Raw genomic sequence first — 21,390 nt, 5'->3', positions numbered from 1 at the left:
TTTGCACCTTTTATAGTCTACTGGCTGTATCGGTGTTAGTCTGTTTAAAGGAGGGGTGTAATATGCACATGAAAGCAGAATGGAAGAACTGCGTGCATTTTTACAAAAAAAAGGCAAGAAAGTATATGCTTGAGTGTAAGCTGCTGGACACAGACTTTCAGAAAATATATGGGGTACAGGGACATGTTCCTCTTCTCTCCCTTGTATTTACAACATTTTTTAACCCTTTCCCACATTAGGAAGTGAATTAATATCCTGGGAAGGTATCTGCAAGAACCAGCTATATTACATAACCAGCATCTGTCTCTAGTAGCTATTAACTATTTAGATGCTGCTGTCAATCGGCTCTAATCGTGATCGTGGGAAACGAAGGGGTTACAATGGCAGCCGTAAAGTCCTCCAATGCTGGTATTTCAGTACTTCTGTGAAGCTCAGTCACAATGGTATTGCACTATATAGTGCAAGCAACCAAATGATCACAGGTTCAAATCCCATAAGGGGAATTAAAGTAAAAAATATAACAATTCAAATAACCTAAACTAAGACATTTTGTATTGCCACATCCGTAAAAGTTAGATCAAAATATAGAAGTATCTTCTATGGTAAACAACTTGAGTAACAAAATACAATATAAAATAAAAATGCCAGAATTGCAATGTTTTTGTCACTCCACATCTCTAAAAAAAATGTGAAAAACAAGCAATCAAAATATGTTCTGTACACCAAATAGGATTAAAAAAAGTCAGCTCACTAATCAAATTATTAAAAAAAGAAGGATTTTGGGTACTCACCGCAAAATCTTTCTTGGAGCCTTCATTGGGGGACACAGGACCATGGGTGTATGCTGCTGTCGCTAGGAGGTTGACACTATGCAAAAAAAGGAAAATAGCTCCTCCTCCGCAATATGCACCCGCCTACAGGCACCAAGCTCACCAGTTAGTGGCTAGAGCAGTAGGAGACACACAATAAAAACCAACTATGAAATGCCCAACGGGGCACAACCGTGAAAAACTAAATGAGATGCCCAACAGGGCCAACGGGACATAAGTCCAAACACAGGGAGGGTGCTGTGTCCCCCAATGAAGGCTCCAAGAAAGAGATTTTACGGTGAGTACCCAAAATCCTTCTTTCTTTATCGCTTCATTGGGGGACACAGGACCATGGGACGTCCCAAAGCAGTCCCTTGGGTGGGAGAACAGAAGATGGTCACAGACTATGTCAGACTTCGGCAACTGCCGCCTGCAGGACCTTCCGTCCAAGACTGGCATCAGCCGAAGAATAAGTGTGGACCTTGTAAAACCTTGAAAAGGTGTGAAGAGAAGACCACGTTGCGGCCTTGCAGATTTGAGAGGCCAAAGCCTGATGGCGAACCGCCCAAGAGGCCCCCACCGCCCTGGTGGAGTGAGCCCTTACTCCGGGAGGGGGAGGTTTGCCCGAGATGCGATGTGCCTCCAAGATGGTCGAACGTATCCAACGGGCGATGGTAGACTTGGAAGCAGGGAGACCCTTGCGATGCCCCTCAGGGATGACAAAAAGGACATCCGAGCGCCGAAGGGAGGCCGCTCTGGAAAGGTACACACGTAGAGCTCTGACCAGGTCCAGTTTGTGCAGAGACTTCTCCCGTGGATGCACTGGAGCAGGGCAAAAAGGCGGCAAAACGATGTCCTCATTAATGTGAAAAGCGGAAACCACTTTTGGCAAAAAGGAAGGCACCGGCCTGAGCACTACCTTGTACTGATGGAATACCAGAAAAGGCGACCGACAAGAGAGGGCTGCGAGTTCTGAGACCCTTCTAATAGAGGTAACAGCCACCAGAAAAGCCACCTTCCAGGAAAGGAGAGAGGCTGGAATGTCCTGAATGGGTTCAAAAGGAGGCTGTTGTAGGACGCTTAGGACCATATTAAGGTCCCATGGTTCCACTGGTGGGCGATACGGGGGCGCCAGGTGGGCCACACCTTGTAGAAAGCTAGCCATCCTCAGGTCAGGACCTAAGTTACATTGGAATAGAATGGACAAGGCCGAAACTTGGCCCTTGAGAGTGCTGAGAGATAGTCCCGCCTCTAGGCCAGACTGAAGAAAAGCCAAAATGACTGGCAAAGAAAAGGACATAGGAGTCAGTTGATCTTGTTCGCAGTGACGAAAAAAGGCTCTCCAAGTTCTGTGGCATATGCGCGAGGTAGCGGGTTTTCTGGCGTTAATTAGGGTCTGAATGACATTGTCAGTAAAGCCCGCCGTCTTCAACACCACGGCCTCAACGGCCATACCATTAAATTCAGAGAACAAGAACTCTGATGAAGAATAGGACCCTGAGAGAGGAGGTCCGGACAGTCTGGTAGTCTCCAGGGGGAGTCGACAAGCAGATTTACCAGATCTGCGTACCAGACGCGTCTGGGCCAATCTGGGGCTACTAGGAGAACTGGTACTCCTTCTGTCTTTACTTTTTTTATGACTTGAGGGATCAAAGGTAGAGGTGGAAAGAGATAGGGCAGTTGGAACTGTGACCATGATATGACTAGCGAGTCCTGAGCGATTGCTAGTGGATCGCGGGACCGAGCTACAAAGGACGGGACCTTGTGGTTTAACCGGGACGCCATGAGGTCGACGTCCGGCGTGCCCCACCGCAAGCAGATTTGGTGAAACACCTCGGGATGGAGAGACCATTCTCCTGAGGCGAGGCCCTGCCGACTGAGGAAGTCGGCCGCCCAATTGTCGACCCCTGGAATGTGGACTGCTGAGAATGCCGGGACCGTTTTCTCGGCCCAAAGTAGCACTTTTGCCACCTCTTTTAAAACGGGCTTACTGCGCGTTCCTCCCTGATGGTTTATGTATGCCACCGCCGTGGCATTGTCTGATTGTACCCGGACTGGGGACCCTGCCAGGATCTTCTGCCAGTGACGCAACGCCAGGTAAATCGCCCTTATCTCCAGAATGTTGATGGGAAGGGAGACTTCGTGGGGACTCCACCGGCCCTGGACCGTGTGTTGTAGGAAAACTGCCCCCCAACCGATGAGACTGGCATCGGTCGTGACTACCTGCCAGCGAAGAGGAAGGAATGATCTCCAGGGTCTGAAGGAAGAAGGGCGGGACCACCAGGTTAGGGACCGTCTTACTTGACAAGGTAACTTGATGCGTCGATCTAGAGATGACTGATTCTTGTCCCAAGCTGAGAGAAGGGCTAGTTGAAGAGACCGGGTATGGAACTGGGCAAACGGAACTGCCTCCATGGCCGCTACCATCTTTCCCAGGACACTCATGCATAGGCGAAGGGAGTGTGGATCTGGGTCGGAGAGGATGTGGATTGCTTGTCGTAGGGAGTTTATCTTTTCCCTCGGAAGGAGGACCCGGGCACGGGTCGTGTCGAACTGCATCCCTAGGATTGTTAGGCGTTGGCATGGGACCAGGGAGGATTTGTCCGTGTTGATCAGCCAGCCTAACCGGGAGAGAGTGTTCAAGGTGATCTGGAGGCTGTGGAGACAGTCCTTGAACGTGGGGCCTTTGATTAACAGGTTGTCGAGGTAGGGGATGATTACAATTCCCCTTGTTCGAAGAATGACCATAACTGTCGCCATCACCTTCGTGAAAACTCTCGGGGCTGTGGCGAGGCCGAAGGGGAGGGCAGTGAACTGGTAATGCGCGTTCTTGAAGGAAAAGCGTAGGAACTTCTGATGTGACGCGCAAATTGGGATGTGAAGGTATGCATCCTGAATGTCCACTGAACATAGATATTCCCCGGCCTCCATCGAGGCGATTACAGACCTGAGGGACTCCATCCTGAACTGTCGGATGCGTACATGTCGGTTTAGCTGTTTAAGGTCCAGAATCGGACGTAGTGAGCCGTCCTTTTTTGGGACGACGAAGAGATTTGAGTAAAAACCGGAAAACCTTTCCTGAACGGGAACCGGGACTATGACTCCAGAGAGCAGAAGAGAGGTGATGGCTTGGAGGAAACCGGGAAGCAGAGATGGTTGTGGGGGGCGGGACCTGAGAAAGCTGGAATTGAACTCGATTTTGTAGCCGGAAGTCGTCACAATTTCTTTTACCCAGGCATCTTCTACTGCCGGGAGCCAAGAATCTGTGAACAGAAGGAGACGGCCGCCCACCCTGGGAGAAGTCCCAGGTGGGAGTGACCCGACATGTTGAGGAAAACCTGGTGGATCGTGATCGTGATCCAGAGGACTTGGAGGAGCGATTCTTTGGGCGCCAGTTAGGCGTGGGCCTAAAGGAAGGTCTACGACTGTCCCGCTGTGCTGGAGTACGGTCCTGTTGAGAGGAGGGGTTTGGTTGAGCGAACTGACGAAAGGACCGGAATTGAAGGGGGCGTCTCCGTCTGGGCTGGGGAAGAGAGGTGCTCTTACCCCCAGTAGCATCGGAGATGATCTGATCTAGCTTGGATCCAAACAGCCTGGAACCTTGAAAAGAAAGATTAGTTAGAGATCTTATGGAAGCCGGGTCAGAGTTCCAGGCTTTAAGCCAAAGAATTCTACGTAAGGCAACGAGATTACTGGAAACCCGGGCTGAGCATGCAGAGGAGTCGAGGGACGCCGTAAGTAAATATTTTCCGGCATGGCCGATCTGATCAGCTAAGTCGGCCAGATCGTCCAGGGAGGCGCCTACTAGGATGCCCTGTCTGAGCTGTTTGGCCCATGCGGACACCGCTTTTGATACCCAAGTTGAGGATAAGGAAGGGCAGAGGGAGGTGCCCGCAGCCTCAAAGGCTGACTTGGTGAGGGCCTCCACCTGTCTATCCATGGTATCCTTAAGAGAAGAACCATCCGGAAGAGACAGTACCGTCTTGGTGGAAAGGCGAGAGACGGGAGGATCCACAGATGGGGACTCCGTCCATTTGCTGACAAGGTCGTGGTTAAATAGGTATAGGACGTTTAACTGTTTCTTTCCTGTAAAGCGCTTTTCTGGATGCTTTGAAAAACACTGTCAAATTCTGCATGGTTAGAAAAGGAGCGTGCAGGACGCTTAATCTTTTTGAAGGAAACTGAGTAATCCCGGGAAGGGCTCTCGTCTTCTGTAACATGCAGAGTCTGATTGACAGCCGTTATAAGGCTGTCTATCATGTCCTGGACCTTGGAATTCTGATCTGAGTCAGAACCAGAGTCTGAATCTGAAGCAGAGTTAGATCCCTGGGCGACCTCCGGGGAAGAGGTGTGAGACGCAGGGAGCATCTTGGAGTCTGGAGAGGTGGAGGATGAGCTTGCGTGGGTCCGTTTTTGAGAACGTGCTGTCAGTCTGCCCCTTTGAGGAGGGGGCAGGGGTGCCTGCGAATAGTCTGTGGGGACGTTCGGAGCGCTGGTGGCCGTGGATAGCATAGGCAAACGTTCTGGCAAGCGTTCTAAGACCTGCACCAGAGATTGAGAAACCTTGGTGAGGTCAGAGACACACTGTGACATAGCAACAGCCCACTCCGGAGGGGCGGGGGTTACCACGACCTGAGCGGCGGGGGAATCTTGGGGTGCCAGCATGGCGGGAGGTTTGCAGGTCGAGCAGAAGGCCGTAGTGAGACCCAGGGGCCACTTAGTACCGCAAAGAGCACAGGCGTAGTATGTGACGATGTGAGAGGGACGGACTGGGGGCTCCCTGGGTTTGGGCATATGTGCCTGACCAGGGATACTGCAGAGGGGAGCTCTGTGAGCAGGGGAGTCTGTGTCAGGACAGAGCTTACCCGATCCTGTAGAGAAGCGGTCCCGTGTCCCCCTGAAGGCTCCGAAGGTGAGGCTGGAGCGGGTCAATAGGTGCCGACGGAGCGGGGAGCTGCGTGCGGCAGAGAGATGGCGTCGGTGCAGAGGACGCAGAGTTGATGACGGAGCGCGACGAGGCTGCGATAGGTAGATGGGAAGGGGGGGCGGGCTTGAGAAGCCCGCCGTGATAGGTCCGCCGAAGGCACGACGGCGTGACGGAAGCGTCACTATGCACCTCGGCCCTGGTTGGTCAAAAGGGGTGGGCTTATAGCCGTCGGAGCAGCCGGACACGCCCCCCCCCCCCCCCCACACACACACACCCTTGACGGAGAAAAGCGCGGCAGATTTGCCGCGCATTATGAAGGAGAAGGAGGATGCGGCCTAGGGAAGAGCTGTTAAGCGCCATGTTTGGTGAGAGGGGGAGGGAGGCAGGTAACACCGGGGGAGTGGGACCTGCAGCTAGAAGGCAGGGAGTACCTGTCTTAGCGGGTCTGGGAACCGTCCCTTCCTTTCTCCTTCTGAGGATGGTCTCAGGATGCCTTCCTGGATAGGGGGGGGATCCTGGCTTTTCCTCCTTCCCGCACTGTCCAGTCCTGGACAGTGCAGGAGAGGGTGTCAACCCCAGGAAACTGGGGGAAGGTCACCGGCAGGGACCACCGTCTTCCCACCCAGGCCGCTCCGAGGAGGGGGCTGGGGTGGGGAACAGGCTAGGACTGGCCACCGAGATCACCCTGAGACACTCTAAGGTGACAGGGGATAAGTAGGGGTAGCCACATTGCTCTCTCGGTCGCTAGTGGGTTAACAGGGGACGCAATGTTCCCTGTTAGCCTGAAGAGCTGTATCTGAAAAAGAAAAAAGAAAGGTTAATAAACACAACAGGGTTGGATCTGTGAAGATCCAGGTCTACCTCCTACAGACACTAAGCTTAAACTGGTGAGCTTGGTGACTGTAGGCGGGTGCATGCTGCGGAGGAGGAGCTATTTTCCTTTTTTTGCATAGTGTCAACCTCCTAGCAACAGCAGCATACACCCATGGTCCTGTGTCCCCCAATGAAGCGATAAAGAAAAAGCACTTACCCAGCTCCATCAACAGAAAAATAAAAATGTTAAGGGTCTCGGAAAATGGAGACTCAGAAATAATTTTTTTTATTTAATCACTTAAAATCATGGGGAGGGGGGAGGTGAAATTCTGTCATCGCCGTAAGTGCACCTACCTGGTAATTTCATGTTACCAGGACACTGTATCTGCACATTGAACTCCATCATAGCAAAAGCCCCAAAAATGCAGTTACTCTTTTTTTTCTCATCATTTCATCCCACTTGGAATTTTTTCCTTGTTTATCAGTACATTATACTGGCAAATTTAATGGGATCAGTCAAAACTACAATTTGTGCCACAAAAAAAGCAAGTCCTCATATGTCTATGTTGCAAGTACAATGGTGGAAGGTGATGAAGACAAAAAGAAAAAGTTCCCTGGTCCTTAGTAGGTTTAATTAACAAAGTTTACAAAGTATGAGTAACTTAGACACTCACAGGAATAATATACATTATGCACGACCCAGTTTAGTACACGGACATTCACCTGCAGGTATGCTGGGAACATATCCTCAAGTTTGCTCTTCTTTCTGCCTCTTCGTTTCTTCTTTTCTTCTGTCTCGGTTGTCCCTGGCTCTGGGCCACCTTCTGCAGGGGCCTCTTGAGAGGCTGTAAATAATGAAGTGTCACGTTAGTCTTATACCCCATGGATACAAATTTAGGGATATGTGGAAGGTGTATTTATATTAGTATAGCTAATAAATAATTCAATGTAAGATGCATAACAGGCTAAAAAAAAGAAAGTTTGTGTTTATAGGAAGAAACTCACGATCATCTGGATGAATATCTTGGTTCGGGTTTTCCCGAAAGACCTCCAAAAATGCTGCGTGGCCTTTCCTGGAGCGTGTGTGAGTTTTTCTCTGTCTGATCATGAATCCACCAATTCCTAAACAACAATTATGTTATATGTGACCTAGTAATGCAACTAAAAAAAAACAAAACTGATCAAATAAAGTATGTATGTTTCAAGCCCAAACCATTGTAGGTTCCTACCTGGCCTATATGGTTTTCTTTTCTTCTTCTTTAAGTCTTCTGCATCTTCAGCCCCCTTTATGACCTCCATTTCTCCTCCAGCTTCATGCTCAGGAGTGCCGGGGGGTTCTAACTTGATCTCACACTCCATGGGTTCATTATTGCCACCTAATAAAAATTAGAAAAAAAATGTCTTAGGAGAATAGACAAGTTCACAAGACCAAACTAAGCAAACATAAGCACAGAGAACGAGAGTGCAGGCAGCGCATTTCTGCCAAAAGGGCTCACCGTCTGCTTTCTGTTCATCACACTCGGCATCCCCTTCCTTCCTGTCATCACATGCGCCATGCTCCGGACCGTCCAAGTAAATCTCTCCACCAGTACTCAGTCGGGACCGCCTAGGTTTCTTTTTCTGGAGAGGTGATAATGTGAGGCTACGCAGCAATGCCATGCCCGCATCGGTCAACCAAACTCCCTCAAAACGGAAATACTGAGGCTCTGCAAGCAAAGGTGATTATAATCAGCTATCTCAAAAATAACCGCATTCTTTCCAAGGAAAGTATAGTGCTAGGAGGCAGGAAAAATTAAGAAGAGTACGACAAACTCACCAGGTTCTTTCACCTTAATTGGACTTGGTGGAAGGATTACTGGAACTAGTGGAATATAGGTACGGGGGGGGGGAAAAAGTGGATTTAATGCGTATCTGCAAGTAACACAATAATAAAGGAAACAAACTGAACTCCGATCTCTACATACCAATTGGTTTTATAATGAATGGCTGACAGGATGTACAGTGAAAGCCTTCATCGGCTGCATCTTCTACCTCTTCTTCAGTGAACAGATTCTCACAAACCGCATGCAACCACCTGATTACCAGAGGCAGAAAATCACTTAGTGCGCACTGTAGATGGAAGTACAAAGGCGCAAAATGACAGCGCATCCGTCATTGCTTACCTCTCGCAGTTTTGACATTGGATCAGTAGATCACCCTCCATATAGTTTAGGTGGCATACAGGGCAGCAGACCAAGCTGGCACAGGGTGCGCAGTGGGTATAATTGTTCTGCCATTCTGAGTGGAATCCCGGACTGATGGAGCCACACTGCATGCAGCACACGCACCTGCAACAAGCACAACTTACTCTGATTGTCTTCACAGCTTTAAATCCCATTTGATTTTTTTTGTCACATGGAAAACCATACAATAAGGGGTGATTTTTCAGGAGCACAGGTATTACACTTGAAAATTTGGCTCAATGATTGAGACTTTAAACTCTAAAATGAGTAAGCGCTGAAAGAGATTATTAGGCTGCCTAGTATTGGACTCTTGTATTAGATAGGTCCCAGTGATGGGGGAGCTGCACTATTGGGGAAACCACAGCAAAAAGGCCTTGGCGCACTGTCACAATTCTGTAAACAAACTTATTTTGTTGGTTCAGCTCCATCAATCGGTTGCCCACTACATCCACATTGATGGCCTATTTATTTTACTCACTTATATAGCGTTATTAATTCCACAGCGCTTCACAGACAATATCGGCACTGTCCCCATTGGGGCTCATAATCTAGATTCCCTATCAGTATGTCTTTGGAGTGTGGGAGGAAACCGGAGAACCGGGAGGAAACCCACACAACATGGGGAGAACATACAAACTCCTTGCAAATGTTGTCCTTTGTGGGATTTGTACCCACGACCCCAGCGATACAAGGCTGTAGAACTAACCACTGAGCCACCGTGCTGCCCATCCTTAGGATAGGTCATCAATGCCTGATCGGTGAGAGTGCAACATTCGGCACCCCAGCCGATAAGCTGTTCTTGGTGTCGGCAGAATAGTGGCCGTAGCGGGTACTGCACATGAGCCCCCTATTGATTTGAATAGGGGGTCGGATGTTCAGTACGCAGCAAATTATTCAGCAGGAGATGTGCTGTGCAGCTCACTAGGTGGGTAGTTCCTGCCACCGCTGACACAGAACATCTGATCGGCAGCGGTGTCGGGTGCCACACCCCCCACTCTTCAGACATTGATGACCTATCCTAAGAATAGGCCATCAATATTAAAAGTAATGGACAACCTCTTTAACTGCTCTCCTTGGAACCTGGACTGGCCTCACTTCCAGAAGAGGAAGTCCGTTTTTTTGCTTCTAAATAGGATCTTTTTTTTTTTTTTTTCATTAAAAAAAAAAAAAAATTACATTTTCCAAAACATAACAAAAACACTAAAAGGAAATACAGTAACACTTAAGGCATTATCCAGATAAGAAAAATGAAACTTTCAAATTGTGTTATGTGAACACTGGGTCAAGCCTATCGTTAAACTCAAAGTACTAAATAAAAGTATTTTCTATGTCTAGGCAAAGGAAAACTGGCAATTTCCTCCCCAATCCAGCCTTCCATTAGTATAGGATTTATATTCAAAAGCCAAATGCAATTGCTATCAGTTTTCATTTAGATACATCATATATAAGCGCTGAAAAAGTCTGCATCATCCCTTCTTTCACTAAAGCAATACAGGGCAACCGCAACCATTTTTCCTCAAAAAATGTTCAATTTGTGTAGAGCACTTCTTTTTAGATCTAATAATTGAAAAAGCAGTGTATTATTTATATTATTTATTAATTCTGCAGTAGTAGTAGGACTAGAATCTATTCAGTGTAATGCAAGTCATTTGCAAGCTTGGAATAAAAATACGAAGCACAACTATCACTATCGAGGCCCCGGGGTCCATCTCCTCTTCCAGCACACCCAAAATACACACTCTTGGATCTAACCAAAGTTTTATACAATACTCCCACTCTATCAGAGGTACCGCCTCTTTCCAAATTGCTCCAGTTCTGGTGTATTCTCATAGCATGTGCATTACATGGGCTTTATCCTTACCACAACTAGGACACAGAATGGGCCCAATTCCCATTTTGTGGAGAAAACTAGGGGTGCTAGATACCCTGTACATTAGGTATAATGGAGTAGGCTTTGGTTTTTAGAACATTGCACATATTGAATAGGACTCACAATAGCATTTTTCACAAGACAACCAATTTCATAAGAGGCCAATTTACCCATTGGTATATTCTAGAATATAGCAAAGTCACTCAAAAAGGGGAGAAAAAATGTGATGTAAGAAAGCGGAGCGGTCTTTGTATGTGTCACAATGTAGTGCTACTGGGTGTATGCTTCATAACTGCTAGATTTGCAAGAGAACACCGTGATTATATCAAAATGACAGCAAGCAGCCCAGCAGGTGACATCACTGGAATCAGAGTCTCTGCCCCTACATTACATCAAATATACCTGCTCTCACACAACATGGCAAAAATCTGGTGACAGATTCCCTTTAAAGGGCAATAGTCACCATTCTTGGCATCAGGACTCTGCTGTGCTGTTACCCTGTAATTTTTCCTGGAACGGCATAAAGAGACTACTGGGTGTTGCAATTTTCCCTGCAATAATGGGGCAAGTCCCTGCACAGCCAGCACCCGAGAGTGCAGTGACATAGCCCTAGCCTATTCGTAAATTTCTAGTAGGAACCACAGAGGAACAGCTAAATACACTAATAAGAAAAGATGCTCCAGATTGGTCATTGAATGAAAAAATCATCTAAGCAATTACTACAACATACCAGGGGAGCAGATTGAGCTTCTACACAACATTTATTGGTTAAAGGGGTTGTCTGGTCTAAATCACTAAGTCTGCAGGCATTCTACATCACAGCAGACTTCTGAATCCCCCCCAGCGCACGCACAGGACCAGAGGGTAGGTATGCATTATACATACTCCTGGGCAGAGCCCATCTAGTGGACGCGACCTCGCTGCATACACTTGTATTGAGCGCCGCCACGCCCAAACAAAGTGACTGCATACTTATCAATTTAGACTGGACAACCCCTTTAAGATTAAGAACAAAGCCAAACAGGTTATGAATGTGGACAAAACAGACTTCTGATATAGTAAATTATTAAAGATATTATTCTTCAAGGCTTTACTCACCATTTGCATTTCCAACCTCCCTTCGGTACGGTGTGCAGAGGAGGGTCGAGGCAGTATGTGTGGTAACTGATGTCACAGTCGTCACAGAGCAGCAAGCGGGACGGGTCTGTGGCCTTCCCACACACTTCACAGACAATGCACTCCACACATCGCCAGCCCTTCAGGAGCATCACCTTTGTAATCTGGATATATAGGCACATTGTAAGAAAAAAAAATAAGAATTGAAGAATTTTTGATGAATTTGGCAATTGCGACATACACCGGTTTTATTTCTCTACATCAAATTGCAGGTTGAGGGAAAGAAAGAAAAAGGAGAATATTATACAGGGAGGGAAGAGAAGAGCACATACCTTGCTGTTCACACAATAGGGGTGATAGCACTGTGAGCACTGGGAACAAGCGAGAAGATGCCCCTCTGACCCACGTCCAAAGCTGCCACACACAACACACATATCCTAAAAGACAAAAAAAATAAAAAGCCATTGAAATCGAACATTGACAAAAAAGGGACAAAATGACCCTGAAGGATAAAAACACCTTACCTGCATGAGCACAAATTTGTCTGTGTTGGAGAAGAGCACCACTGTGTTTTGCATGGTATCATCCTCCTCTTCCTCCTCCTCTTTACCTGGAGAGCATTCAGCATCTGCCATCTGACAATACAGGGATTACATTTAAAGGAGAAATGCCAGATGACAATCCTAAGAAGCAGACTGCATTTCAGCGCCATTATTATAATCTGACCAGTGTCACTTCATGGGGCAATAACTCTGCTCCTACATATCCCAGTGATTCTCAGACTGGGTTTCTTTGTGACACATTGTTCTTTAGGTTAGTGGTACATTTAATGGGATATAGGTTTTCATTTTATGAAATATCTGACATTTGCAGAAATTAAGAAAAATGAGCACATTTTCAAACTTTGTTTTAAAGGGAAAAACAAATTCCAATTGTCGTACCACACAAAATAGTTAACTAACATTTACCATGTATATACTTAACTCAGCATGATTTAAAGCGCATTTTAATTTTTTAAGAAAATGTAATCACTCAGCAGCAGTTTTTCATATCGTCAAGGAAATATATAGATTCATTTTTTTAAGTGACTTTGAGGGCTCTAAATACTGTTAAAAGGCAAGACATTATAAAAAACTGCAACCCTCAAAGACCTCAAATCCATAAATGAAAAAAGTGTGATTTAATTTATGTGAAACACCTGACTGGTTATCAAAGTGAAAAGTAAAAAAAAAAAAAAAAAAAAATGAAAAATTTAATTTTTCCCACTAAAATGGTGATTTCACCCCAAATAATTAATCTACACAAGGGGTAAAATGAGAAATTAAACACTACAATTTAGTTACAGAATTTCAGAAACTACTTTCTAGGCACACGGCAGGGCTCTGAAGGTAAGCACCACCAGATTTGGCTGGATTGGAGATGCCATTTGCAGAGTCCATGTAATGGCTTCAGTTGAAACGCGCTTCGGGAAAGGTTGGCTGTCTGCGCCTTAAGGCAGTATGTGATCATGTCTGATTGCTTGATGTCGGTCATATCTGCATTTTGCTCTGTAATAGGGACCATTATGGCTTGTACTATTTCTTTAATTTGTCATTATTTACACACATTTCCTTCTGCCTATATTCCCTCATAGCTCTCTCTGGATTCCCTCTAATATCATCTGTGTGTGTTAATGAGCTTATTAATGAAATCATGATGCTTTTACCACAATTCGTCTTGCACATACTCCTTTTTTTGGTGCGTCATAGGTAAGGCATTATATTCCGCTCTACATTTTTGGCTAAAATGAATGACAGATTTCCTAACAATTTCTAGCAGGTTTGAAAATATCTGGTTCATTTCCCATGAAAAAAAGGACATTCCCAAACTTCCCACCCCAACAGTACACATCTGGGTCTGCTTGGTAGTCCCATAAGAATCTTTTTTAAAACACAAGTTTGAGTATGTATGTAGGCATTTCTCAAATCTCACCGGCAAAGTTTCAATGGAAGAGGTTGTAGACTTTAATCTCGACCTGCCTCTACCCCTACTACCAACACCACTACCTCCTCGAGGTCGCCGTCTTCCAGGAAAGCTGCTGCTTCGACCCTATAAATATGACATTACAGTATTAAAATGTAAACGTACAAAAAACACTGTCAAACATGGAGAATTAGCACATGAAACAAGCTGTAGTATTGCATCTCTAATAAAAAGGGACAATGCTCTACCACGTGCACATCGCGAGAGCAGCGCATTACACTCCAGAACATGATCCCCTTACCAGCACAATAACTCACATGCAAAGTCTCACCGCAATATCATGTATAATTTTATATATAATAAGATAAGATATACTTTATTTATCCCGGAGGAAATACAGTGGCCTGTAAGAGGTTTGGCATCCCTGGTCAATATTACTGTTCTTGTGAACAGATAAACAAGTTGAAGATGAAATGATCTCTAAAAGTGCTAAAGTTAAAGATATTTCCTTTGTAGTTTAGCCATTAAAAAAAAAAAAGCAAAAAAAGAATAATAATTTTTTACATTAAAAAAAAAAATACTAAAAGGAAAATGTGCAGATGCAAAAGTTTTGGCACCCTTGCAGATTTGTGTGCTCAGATAACTTTGACCAAGGTTTCAGACCTTAGCCTGTTAGGGTTATGGCTTGTTCACCATCATCGTTCGGAAAGGCCAGGTGATGCAAATTTCCCAGCTTTATAAAAACCCAGCCTAGTCTAACCATGTGCCAAAAAGCAGCAGCCATGGGTTCTTCCAAGCAGCTGCCTAGCACTTTGAAAATGGTGGAGGCCCATAAAGCAGGAGAAGGCTATAAGAAGACAGCAAAGCGTTTTCAAGTTGTCCTTTCCGCAGTTCAAAATGTAATTAAGAAATGGCAGTTAACAGGAACAGTAGAGGTCAAGATAAGGTCTGGAAGACCAAGCAAAATTTCAGTGAGAGTTGCTTGTAGGATTGCTAGTGGGGCAAATCGGAACCCCCACTTGACTGCAAAAGACCTTCAGAAAGATTTAGCAGACTCTGGAGTTGTGGTACACTGTTCTACTGTTCAGAGAGACAGTCACAAATATGGCCTTCATGGAAGAGTCATCAGAAGAAAACCTCTCCAGCATCTCACCATAAAATTCAGCATCAGAAGTATGCAAAAGAACATCTAAACAAGCCTGATGCATTTTGGAAACAAGTCCGGTGGACCGATAAGGTTAAAATAGAACTCTTTGGACACAATGATCAAAAGGTATGTGTGGAGAAAAAATGGCACAGAATTTCAGGAAAAGAACATCTCGCCAACCATTAACCCCTTTACTCCCGAGGGTGGTTTGCACGTTAAATGACCGGGCCAATTTTAACAATTCTGACCACTGTCACTTTATGAGGTAATAACTCTGGAACGCTTCAACGGATCCCCCTGATTCTGAGACTGTTTTTTCGTGACATATTGTACTTCATGATAGTGGTAAAATTTCTTCGATATCACTTGCGTTTGTGAAAGAAACGGAAATGGCGAAAAATTAGCAATTGTCAAAATTTTAATTTTTATGCCCTTAAATCAGATGTCACACAAAATAGTTAATAAACAACATTTCCAACATGTTTACTTTACATCAGCACAATTTTGGAACCAACATTTTTTTTTTGATAGGGAGCTATAAGGGTTAAAAGTTGACCAGCGATTTCTAAGTTTTCCAACAAAATTTACAAAACTTTTTTTTTTTTATAGGGACCACATCACATTTGAAGTGAAGTGACTTTGAGGGGCCTTTATGACAGAAAATACCCAAAGGTGATACCATTCTAAAAACTGCACCCCTCAAGGTGCTCAAAACCACATTCAAGAACTTTATTAACCCTTCAGGTGCTTCACAGGAATTTTTGGAATGTGGAAGAAAAAAAAATGAACATTTAACTTTAACAAAAATGTTAATTTAGACCCCAATTTTTTTTTATTTTTGCAAGGGTAACAGGAAAAAAAAAACAGACCCCAAAATGAGTTGTGCAATTTCTCCTGAGCACGCCAATACCCCATATGTGGGGGAAAACCACTATTTGGGCGCACGGCAGGGCTCGGAAGGGAAGGAGCGCCATTTGACTTTTTGAATGTAAAATTTGCTTGAATAATTAGCGGACGCCATGTTGCGTTTGGAGAGCCCCTGATGTGCCTAAACAGTGGAAACCCCCCACAAGTGACACCATTTTGGAAACTAGACCCCTCAGGGAACTTATCTACATGTGTGGTGAGCACCTTGAACCCCCAGGTGCTTCACAGAAGTTTAGAACATTGATCCGTAAAAATAAAATTTTCACATTTTTTGCAACAAAAATGTTTTTCAGCCTCCAATTTTGCATTTTCATAAGGATAACAGGAGAAATTGCACCATGCAACTTGTTGTGCAATTCCTCCTGAGCACGTCGATACCCCATATATGGGGGAAAACCACTGTTTGGGCGCACGGCAGGGCTCGGAAGGGAAGGCGCGCCATTTGACTTTTTGAATGTAAAATTTGCTTGAATAGTTAGCGGACGCCATGTTGCTTTTGGAGAGCCCCTGATGCACCTAAACAGCGGAAACCCCCCACAAGTGACTCCATTTTGGAAACTAGCCCCTCAAGGATTTTATCAAAGGGGTATAGTGAACATTTTGAACCCAGAGGTACGACACAGAATTTGATAACATTAGGTCATCATATTGAATAAGTTGTCATTAGTCCTGAGCGCAAGTGCTCACTACTTGAGTTTGCATCGGGTACTCAGGTATGCACCAGGTATCGCGGGTGCTCAAGTGAAATGCTCGAGTCCCCGCCCACATGTTTCACGGTTATTAGACACAAAAGAACACACAAATATGCAGGGATCGCTCGTGCATGGCAGGCAATTCCCGCAAGGTTTTTTTGGGGGCGGTATAACAGCTGCAAAACATATGGGGAGGAGACTCGAGCATGTCACTCCTGCACCCGCTATACTCGGTGCATACTAGAGCACCCGATGCAAACTCAAGTAGCGAGCACTTGCGCTCAACATTAGTCGCCATATCGTATTTTTTTTTTTTTAACTTTTGAAAAAATCCCAATCCCAACCCTAGCACAACCTTAACCCTAACCATAGAGTTTATTTTTTAGGCCGTTCCTCATACGGTATAAGTGATTAGAAAGCTTTATTCTTCGGGTCAGTGCGATTACAGAGATACCAGATTCATAGCGGCTTTTTATTATTGACAGCTGTCCCACACTAAAAGACTTTTTTTTTTTTTTTTGCAAAGACTAGGTTTTTGCATCGCCATATTTAGAGAGCTATAATTTTTCCATACTTCGGCCGACAGTCATGTGACTGCTTGTTTTTTGCGGGACAAGTTGACGTTTTTCTTGGTACCATTTTTTGGGCACATGGCGTTTTATCGCTTTCTATTCCAATTTTTTGGAGGGAGAATAAACAAAAACCAACAATTCCGGAATATTTTATTTATTTATTTATTTTTTATACCGTTCCATGTGTGGTAAAATTGATAAGGCAGCGTTATTCTTCGTGTCAGTATGATTACAGCGGTACTACATTTATATTATTTTTGATGTTTTGGCGCTTTTACACAAAAAATATTTTATAGAAAAAATATTTTTTTGTATCGCTTTATTCTGAGAGCTATAACTTTTATTTTTCGGCCGATGGAGCTGTATAGCGGCTTGTTTTTTGCGGGACAAGATGACGTTTTCATCGGTACAATTTTTATTTGCATTAGTCTTTTTGATAGAGTTTTATTGCATTTTTTTGTATGGAGGGAGAAGATACTTTGGTCATGCACTGCGCGTGACCAAAGTATCTTCCTGCTGTTTGGTGACCCAGATGTTGTCATGACAACATCGGGTCGTCATGGCAACATTCGGGAGCCGCAGCACACAGCGTTGGACGCCGGCAGGAGAGGAGAGTATCTGCGATCACCTCCCCTTGCCCCGCAATGCTGCGATAGACTTCGATCGCAGCATTGAGGGGGTTAATGTGCCGGGAGCGGTGCGGGACCACTCCCTGCACATAGTACTGGGTGTCAGCTCTGACAATCAGCTGACACCTGGCGGCGATTGCCATATGACCCAATAGTGCGTCATTGGTCCAATCGGCCCAGGTCACCATGACTATTAGGTCACATGTCAGAAAGGGGTTAAGCATGGGGGTAGATCAATCATGCTTTAGGGTTGTGTTGCAGCCAATGAAATGGGGAACATTTCATGGTAAAGGAAAGAATGGATTTAATGAAATTTCAACAAATTCTTGATGCAAACCAGCTGTATAGAAGAAAAAAAAAAAATAAAAGCTGAACTTGAAAAGAAGATGGCTTCTACAAATGGATAATGATCCTAAATGCACATCAAAATCCACAATCCTCAAAAGGAGCAAGCTGAAGTCCCCTGATCTGAACATCATTGAAAATCTGTGGCTAGACCTCAGAATAGCAGTGTATGCAAGACAACCCAGGAATCTCACAGAATTGGAAGAATTTTTCAAGGAAGAATGGATGAAAATCCTTCAAACAAGAATTGAAAGACTCATGGCTGGCTACAAAAAGCGTTTACAAGCTGTGATGTAAAAAAGATGAAAATTATATTATATTATATTATATTATATTATATATATATATATATATATATATATATATATATATATATATATATATATATATATATATATATATATATATATATATATATATATATATATATATAAATAATAATAATAATAATAATAATAATAATACATTATATTATATTTTTTTTGCCTAAAATACAAAAAGGAAATGTGTCATCTTTAACTTTAGTCCTTTTGGAGATCATTTAATCTTCCACTTGCCTAACTATTCACAATAACAGTAATTTTGACCAGGGGTGCCAAAACTTTTACATGCCACTGTGTATGTAATGTTATTTCTTTCCCAGGAAGCTTTGTTATCTTGGGGGAGATTTGCACCCACTTGGGCAGAGTAGCTGTTTTTCTGGAATTTCAATATATACCGTATGTCTTTTGTGCTTGTATTGCCGTATTCTGAGACCCACACGCTTTTACAATTTTCTGTCAAAGGAACTTATTTTTAAGTGACAAAATGTAGTTTTCAGTTGTACTATTTTCTGATAAATACAAACTTTTTGATCACACACTTTTTGAGTGGTGAAAAACTAATCCTGATTTTTTGTTTTTTTAAACTCAACTTCGTATAGTATTAATTGACATGTTAACTTTCTGCAGATCAATCTGAATAATGACAGTACCTCATTAGTGGTATTACAGTGTTCTGGGGGGGGGGGGGATTTCTACATGCTGAGATATTTTGTTTTTCTTTTTAACTCTTTTCTAAGGACAGCATTATATGAGGCTTTTGGGTTTTGTTTTGTTTTGTTTTTTTTGCGAGAGACGTGCTGTAGTTTTCACTGGTGCTTTTTTGTGTACATGACTTTGGATTTCATTTGTGTGAGAAATTGGATGAGCAAAAACCAGCAATTGTGCCATTTTTCTTCATTTTACGCCGTTCACTGTGTGGAATAAATAATGGTATAGATTTATTGTATGGGTATGTACAATTAGTCCAAGCTCACAAGAGGGCAAGGCTCCCCCGTTCTTGGCATCAGTGGGGATTGTCACAGAAAAGAAACAGGCCTTCCCAACACCAGGTCAGATTACCAGGTCTGCCGCGTCCTGCTTGTGCTTTGGTAATCTGACCTGGTGTTGGGAAGGCCTGTTTCTTTTCTGTGATGATTTTTGAATTCATGTCCTTGTGTGAGCCATCAGGGGGATGGCAGTGGTTGGATTCTAACAGCATAATAAATGGATAAACCTAAGGGACAAAGCACTGGATTGCACTCGGACTAATGCTATGGGGCCATGCACTTTTTTTTTCTTTATTTTATCTCAGGTAGAGTCCATCCAAGGGAGATGGAAGGAACGGGGAGGGGTGGGGGGGAAGGAAACACTGCATGCCCAGGTTTCATCAGATAGTCTGATGATCACACTCAGCCATGCAAGTCAATGAGTCCATGGAGAACATCGGACAGCGCCAAACACAGACTGGTGATGGCTCCCGGTACTGCACCTCTGCTCGTACTGAAGTGAATGGGAACCCAAAAAACAGCAAATACACAGTGTACGGAGCCGCACTGTTCAGACTCCCTATACGGTCTATATTTGGTTACTGCCAAAAGCTACAAACAGCCGATTAATAGAGTTGGTGGGTGCTCCATTAATTATAATGATTACCTATGGAAAAGGATAGGGAATCAATATCACCATCTTGGATAACCCCTTTAAGGCTGCGCACAAAGATATGTCGGCAAGTCATTGCACTGTACTGTGCATTAGCATCTGAAGCTTTGTCACTGGCCCTTGTGCATAGCAGCACGGTCATGGGCAGGAGAAGGCCTTGCCCAAACTGTAGCCACAACATTAGAAGCACGTTGCTCTGGAATGTCTTTATACGCTAGAACATTAAGCTTTTCCTTCACTGGTGATTTGGGCTTTAGCTCCTTGGTTTCAAATAAAAAAAACAACCAGACCCAAACTTAGACTTCTCTCGTGCTGCAGATCTAGCCAAAAAAAGGAAGATCTGGTATGTGCATCTGCCACATAGTGGAGTGTGGGGAATCTCCCCGCGAAGTGCATTTCCACTCCACAGTCCGACGCTTCTTATGTTGCTGCCGCATTCACAGCCAGTTTGGCATTCAGCAGGGAGCGCCATGAAGCACAGACTATTTAAAGCAATACACCACTCAGCGTTCCCATCTTGTGGGCTTGTATGGCCTAGTAATCATGACTGCACCGTTACTGTGAGGTGGAAATAACTACATACACCATGAAAGCAAAATCATAAACTGCCTTAGGAAAGTGGTAGCTATGGCAGTCACTAAAAGCTGAGTAAGCGTCATTCTACGGCCTAGAAACGGTTATGGTGACTGCATGCTCTTGTACTAATACGCAATGAGCATCAGAATTGTAGATCTCAAGTCCTACCTTAACTAGTCACATGTAAACCTCAAGAGAATGTATCACGTACAGTAGCTTTAATTGGATTAAAACCAGATCATTTATTCTCTGTACATGGGGCGGCATTCTCGCCTGAACTAGTGTGGAGATATGTTATAGGACAGCAATATGGACCATAGGCAGCAGTAATCTACAGAGGTTTATGGACTTCTAATGGAGATTGTTCTGGGCATGCTCTGTGATCTGTTCAGAGGTCATCGTGCAGTGAGGGGGATGAGGTGAGCTGTGAACATCACCTAATGTGAATAATGAACCCTGTGTTCGATCGTTCAATGTAATCCAACCTGTGGCAATAATGAGATGACTACTGAAAGGGGATCTCTACAGAATAGAGGTCTGACCATTAAATTTAAGTAAAAAAAAAAAAAATCTCCTAAATAAAGAATTAATAGAATCTACATCTCTCCAACAATTAAGAACTACCAGGTATAATGCTAATTGATTACCATGTATCCACAGGTGTCATCCTTTTATTACCAAGATCCAACAAGTCATTATTGGTTAATTTTGAACAAAGCTTATCCGGAAATTTAAACTTTCAGCAAACCATTGATGTGTCTCAAGAGACCCCCTAATATTAAAAACCGCATTATAAGAGCGGATATAGGCAGTTTTAAAAAA

General features: G+C 44.1%; 1 protein-coding gene across 3 annotated transcripts in view; it reads right to left on the bottom strand.

Moving 5' to 3' along the window:
- The window catches only part of KMT2D (lysine methyltransferase 2D), a 176,884-nt gene that overhangs the window by 87,505 nt on the left and 67,989 nt on the right, over nt 1–21,390 (bottom strand). For all 3 annotated transcript variants that reach the window (XM_073663778.1, XM_073663779.1, XM_073663780.1), the window contains exons 12-22: nt 13,729–13,845; nt 12,282–12,392; nt 12,090–12,194; nt 11,740–11,921; nt 8,712–8,876; nt 8,514–8,623; nt 8,366–8,410; nt 8,046–8,255; nt 7,779–7,925; nt 7,555–7,671; nt 7,273–7,394 (exon numbers count right to left, since the gene is read on the bottom strand). In XM_073663778.1, coding sequence (XP_073519879.1) covers nt 7,273–7,394; nt 7,555–7,671; nt 7,779–7,925; nt 8,046–8,255; nt 8,366–8,410; nt 8,514–8,623; nt 8,712–8,876; nt 11,740–11,921; nt 12,090–12,194; nt 12,282–12,392; nt 13,729–13,845 — 1,431 coding nt within the window. The remainder of the gene's footprint in view (nt 1–7,272; nt 7,395–7,554; nt 7,672–7,778; nt 7,926–8,045; nt 8,256–8,365; nt 8,411–8,513; nt 8,624–8,711; nt 8,877–11,739; nt 11,922–12,089; nt 12,195–12,281; nt 12,393–13,728; nt 13,846–21,390) is intronic.

Source organism: Phyllobates terribilis, unplaced genomic scaffold, assembly GCF_046119375.1.
Source record: "Phyllobates terribilis strain yellow unplaced genomic scaffold, ASM4611937v1 Scaffold_2__4_contigs__length_985480577, whole genome shotgun sequence".
NCBI lineage: Eukaryota > Metazoa > Chordata > Amphibia > Anura > Dendrobatidae > Phyllobates > Phyllobates terribilis.
This window is presented reverse-complemented; position numbering and strand designations above follow the sequence as displayed.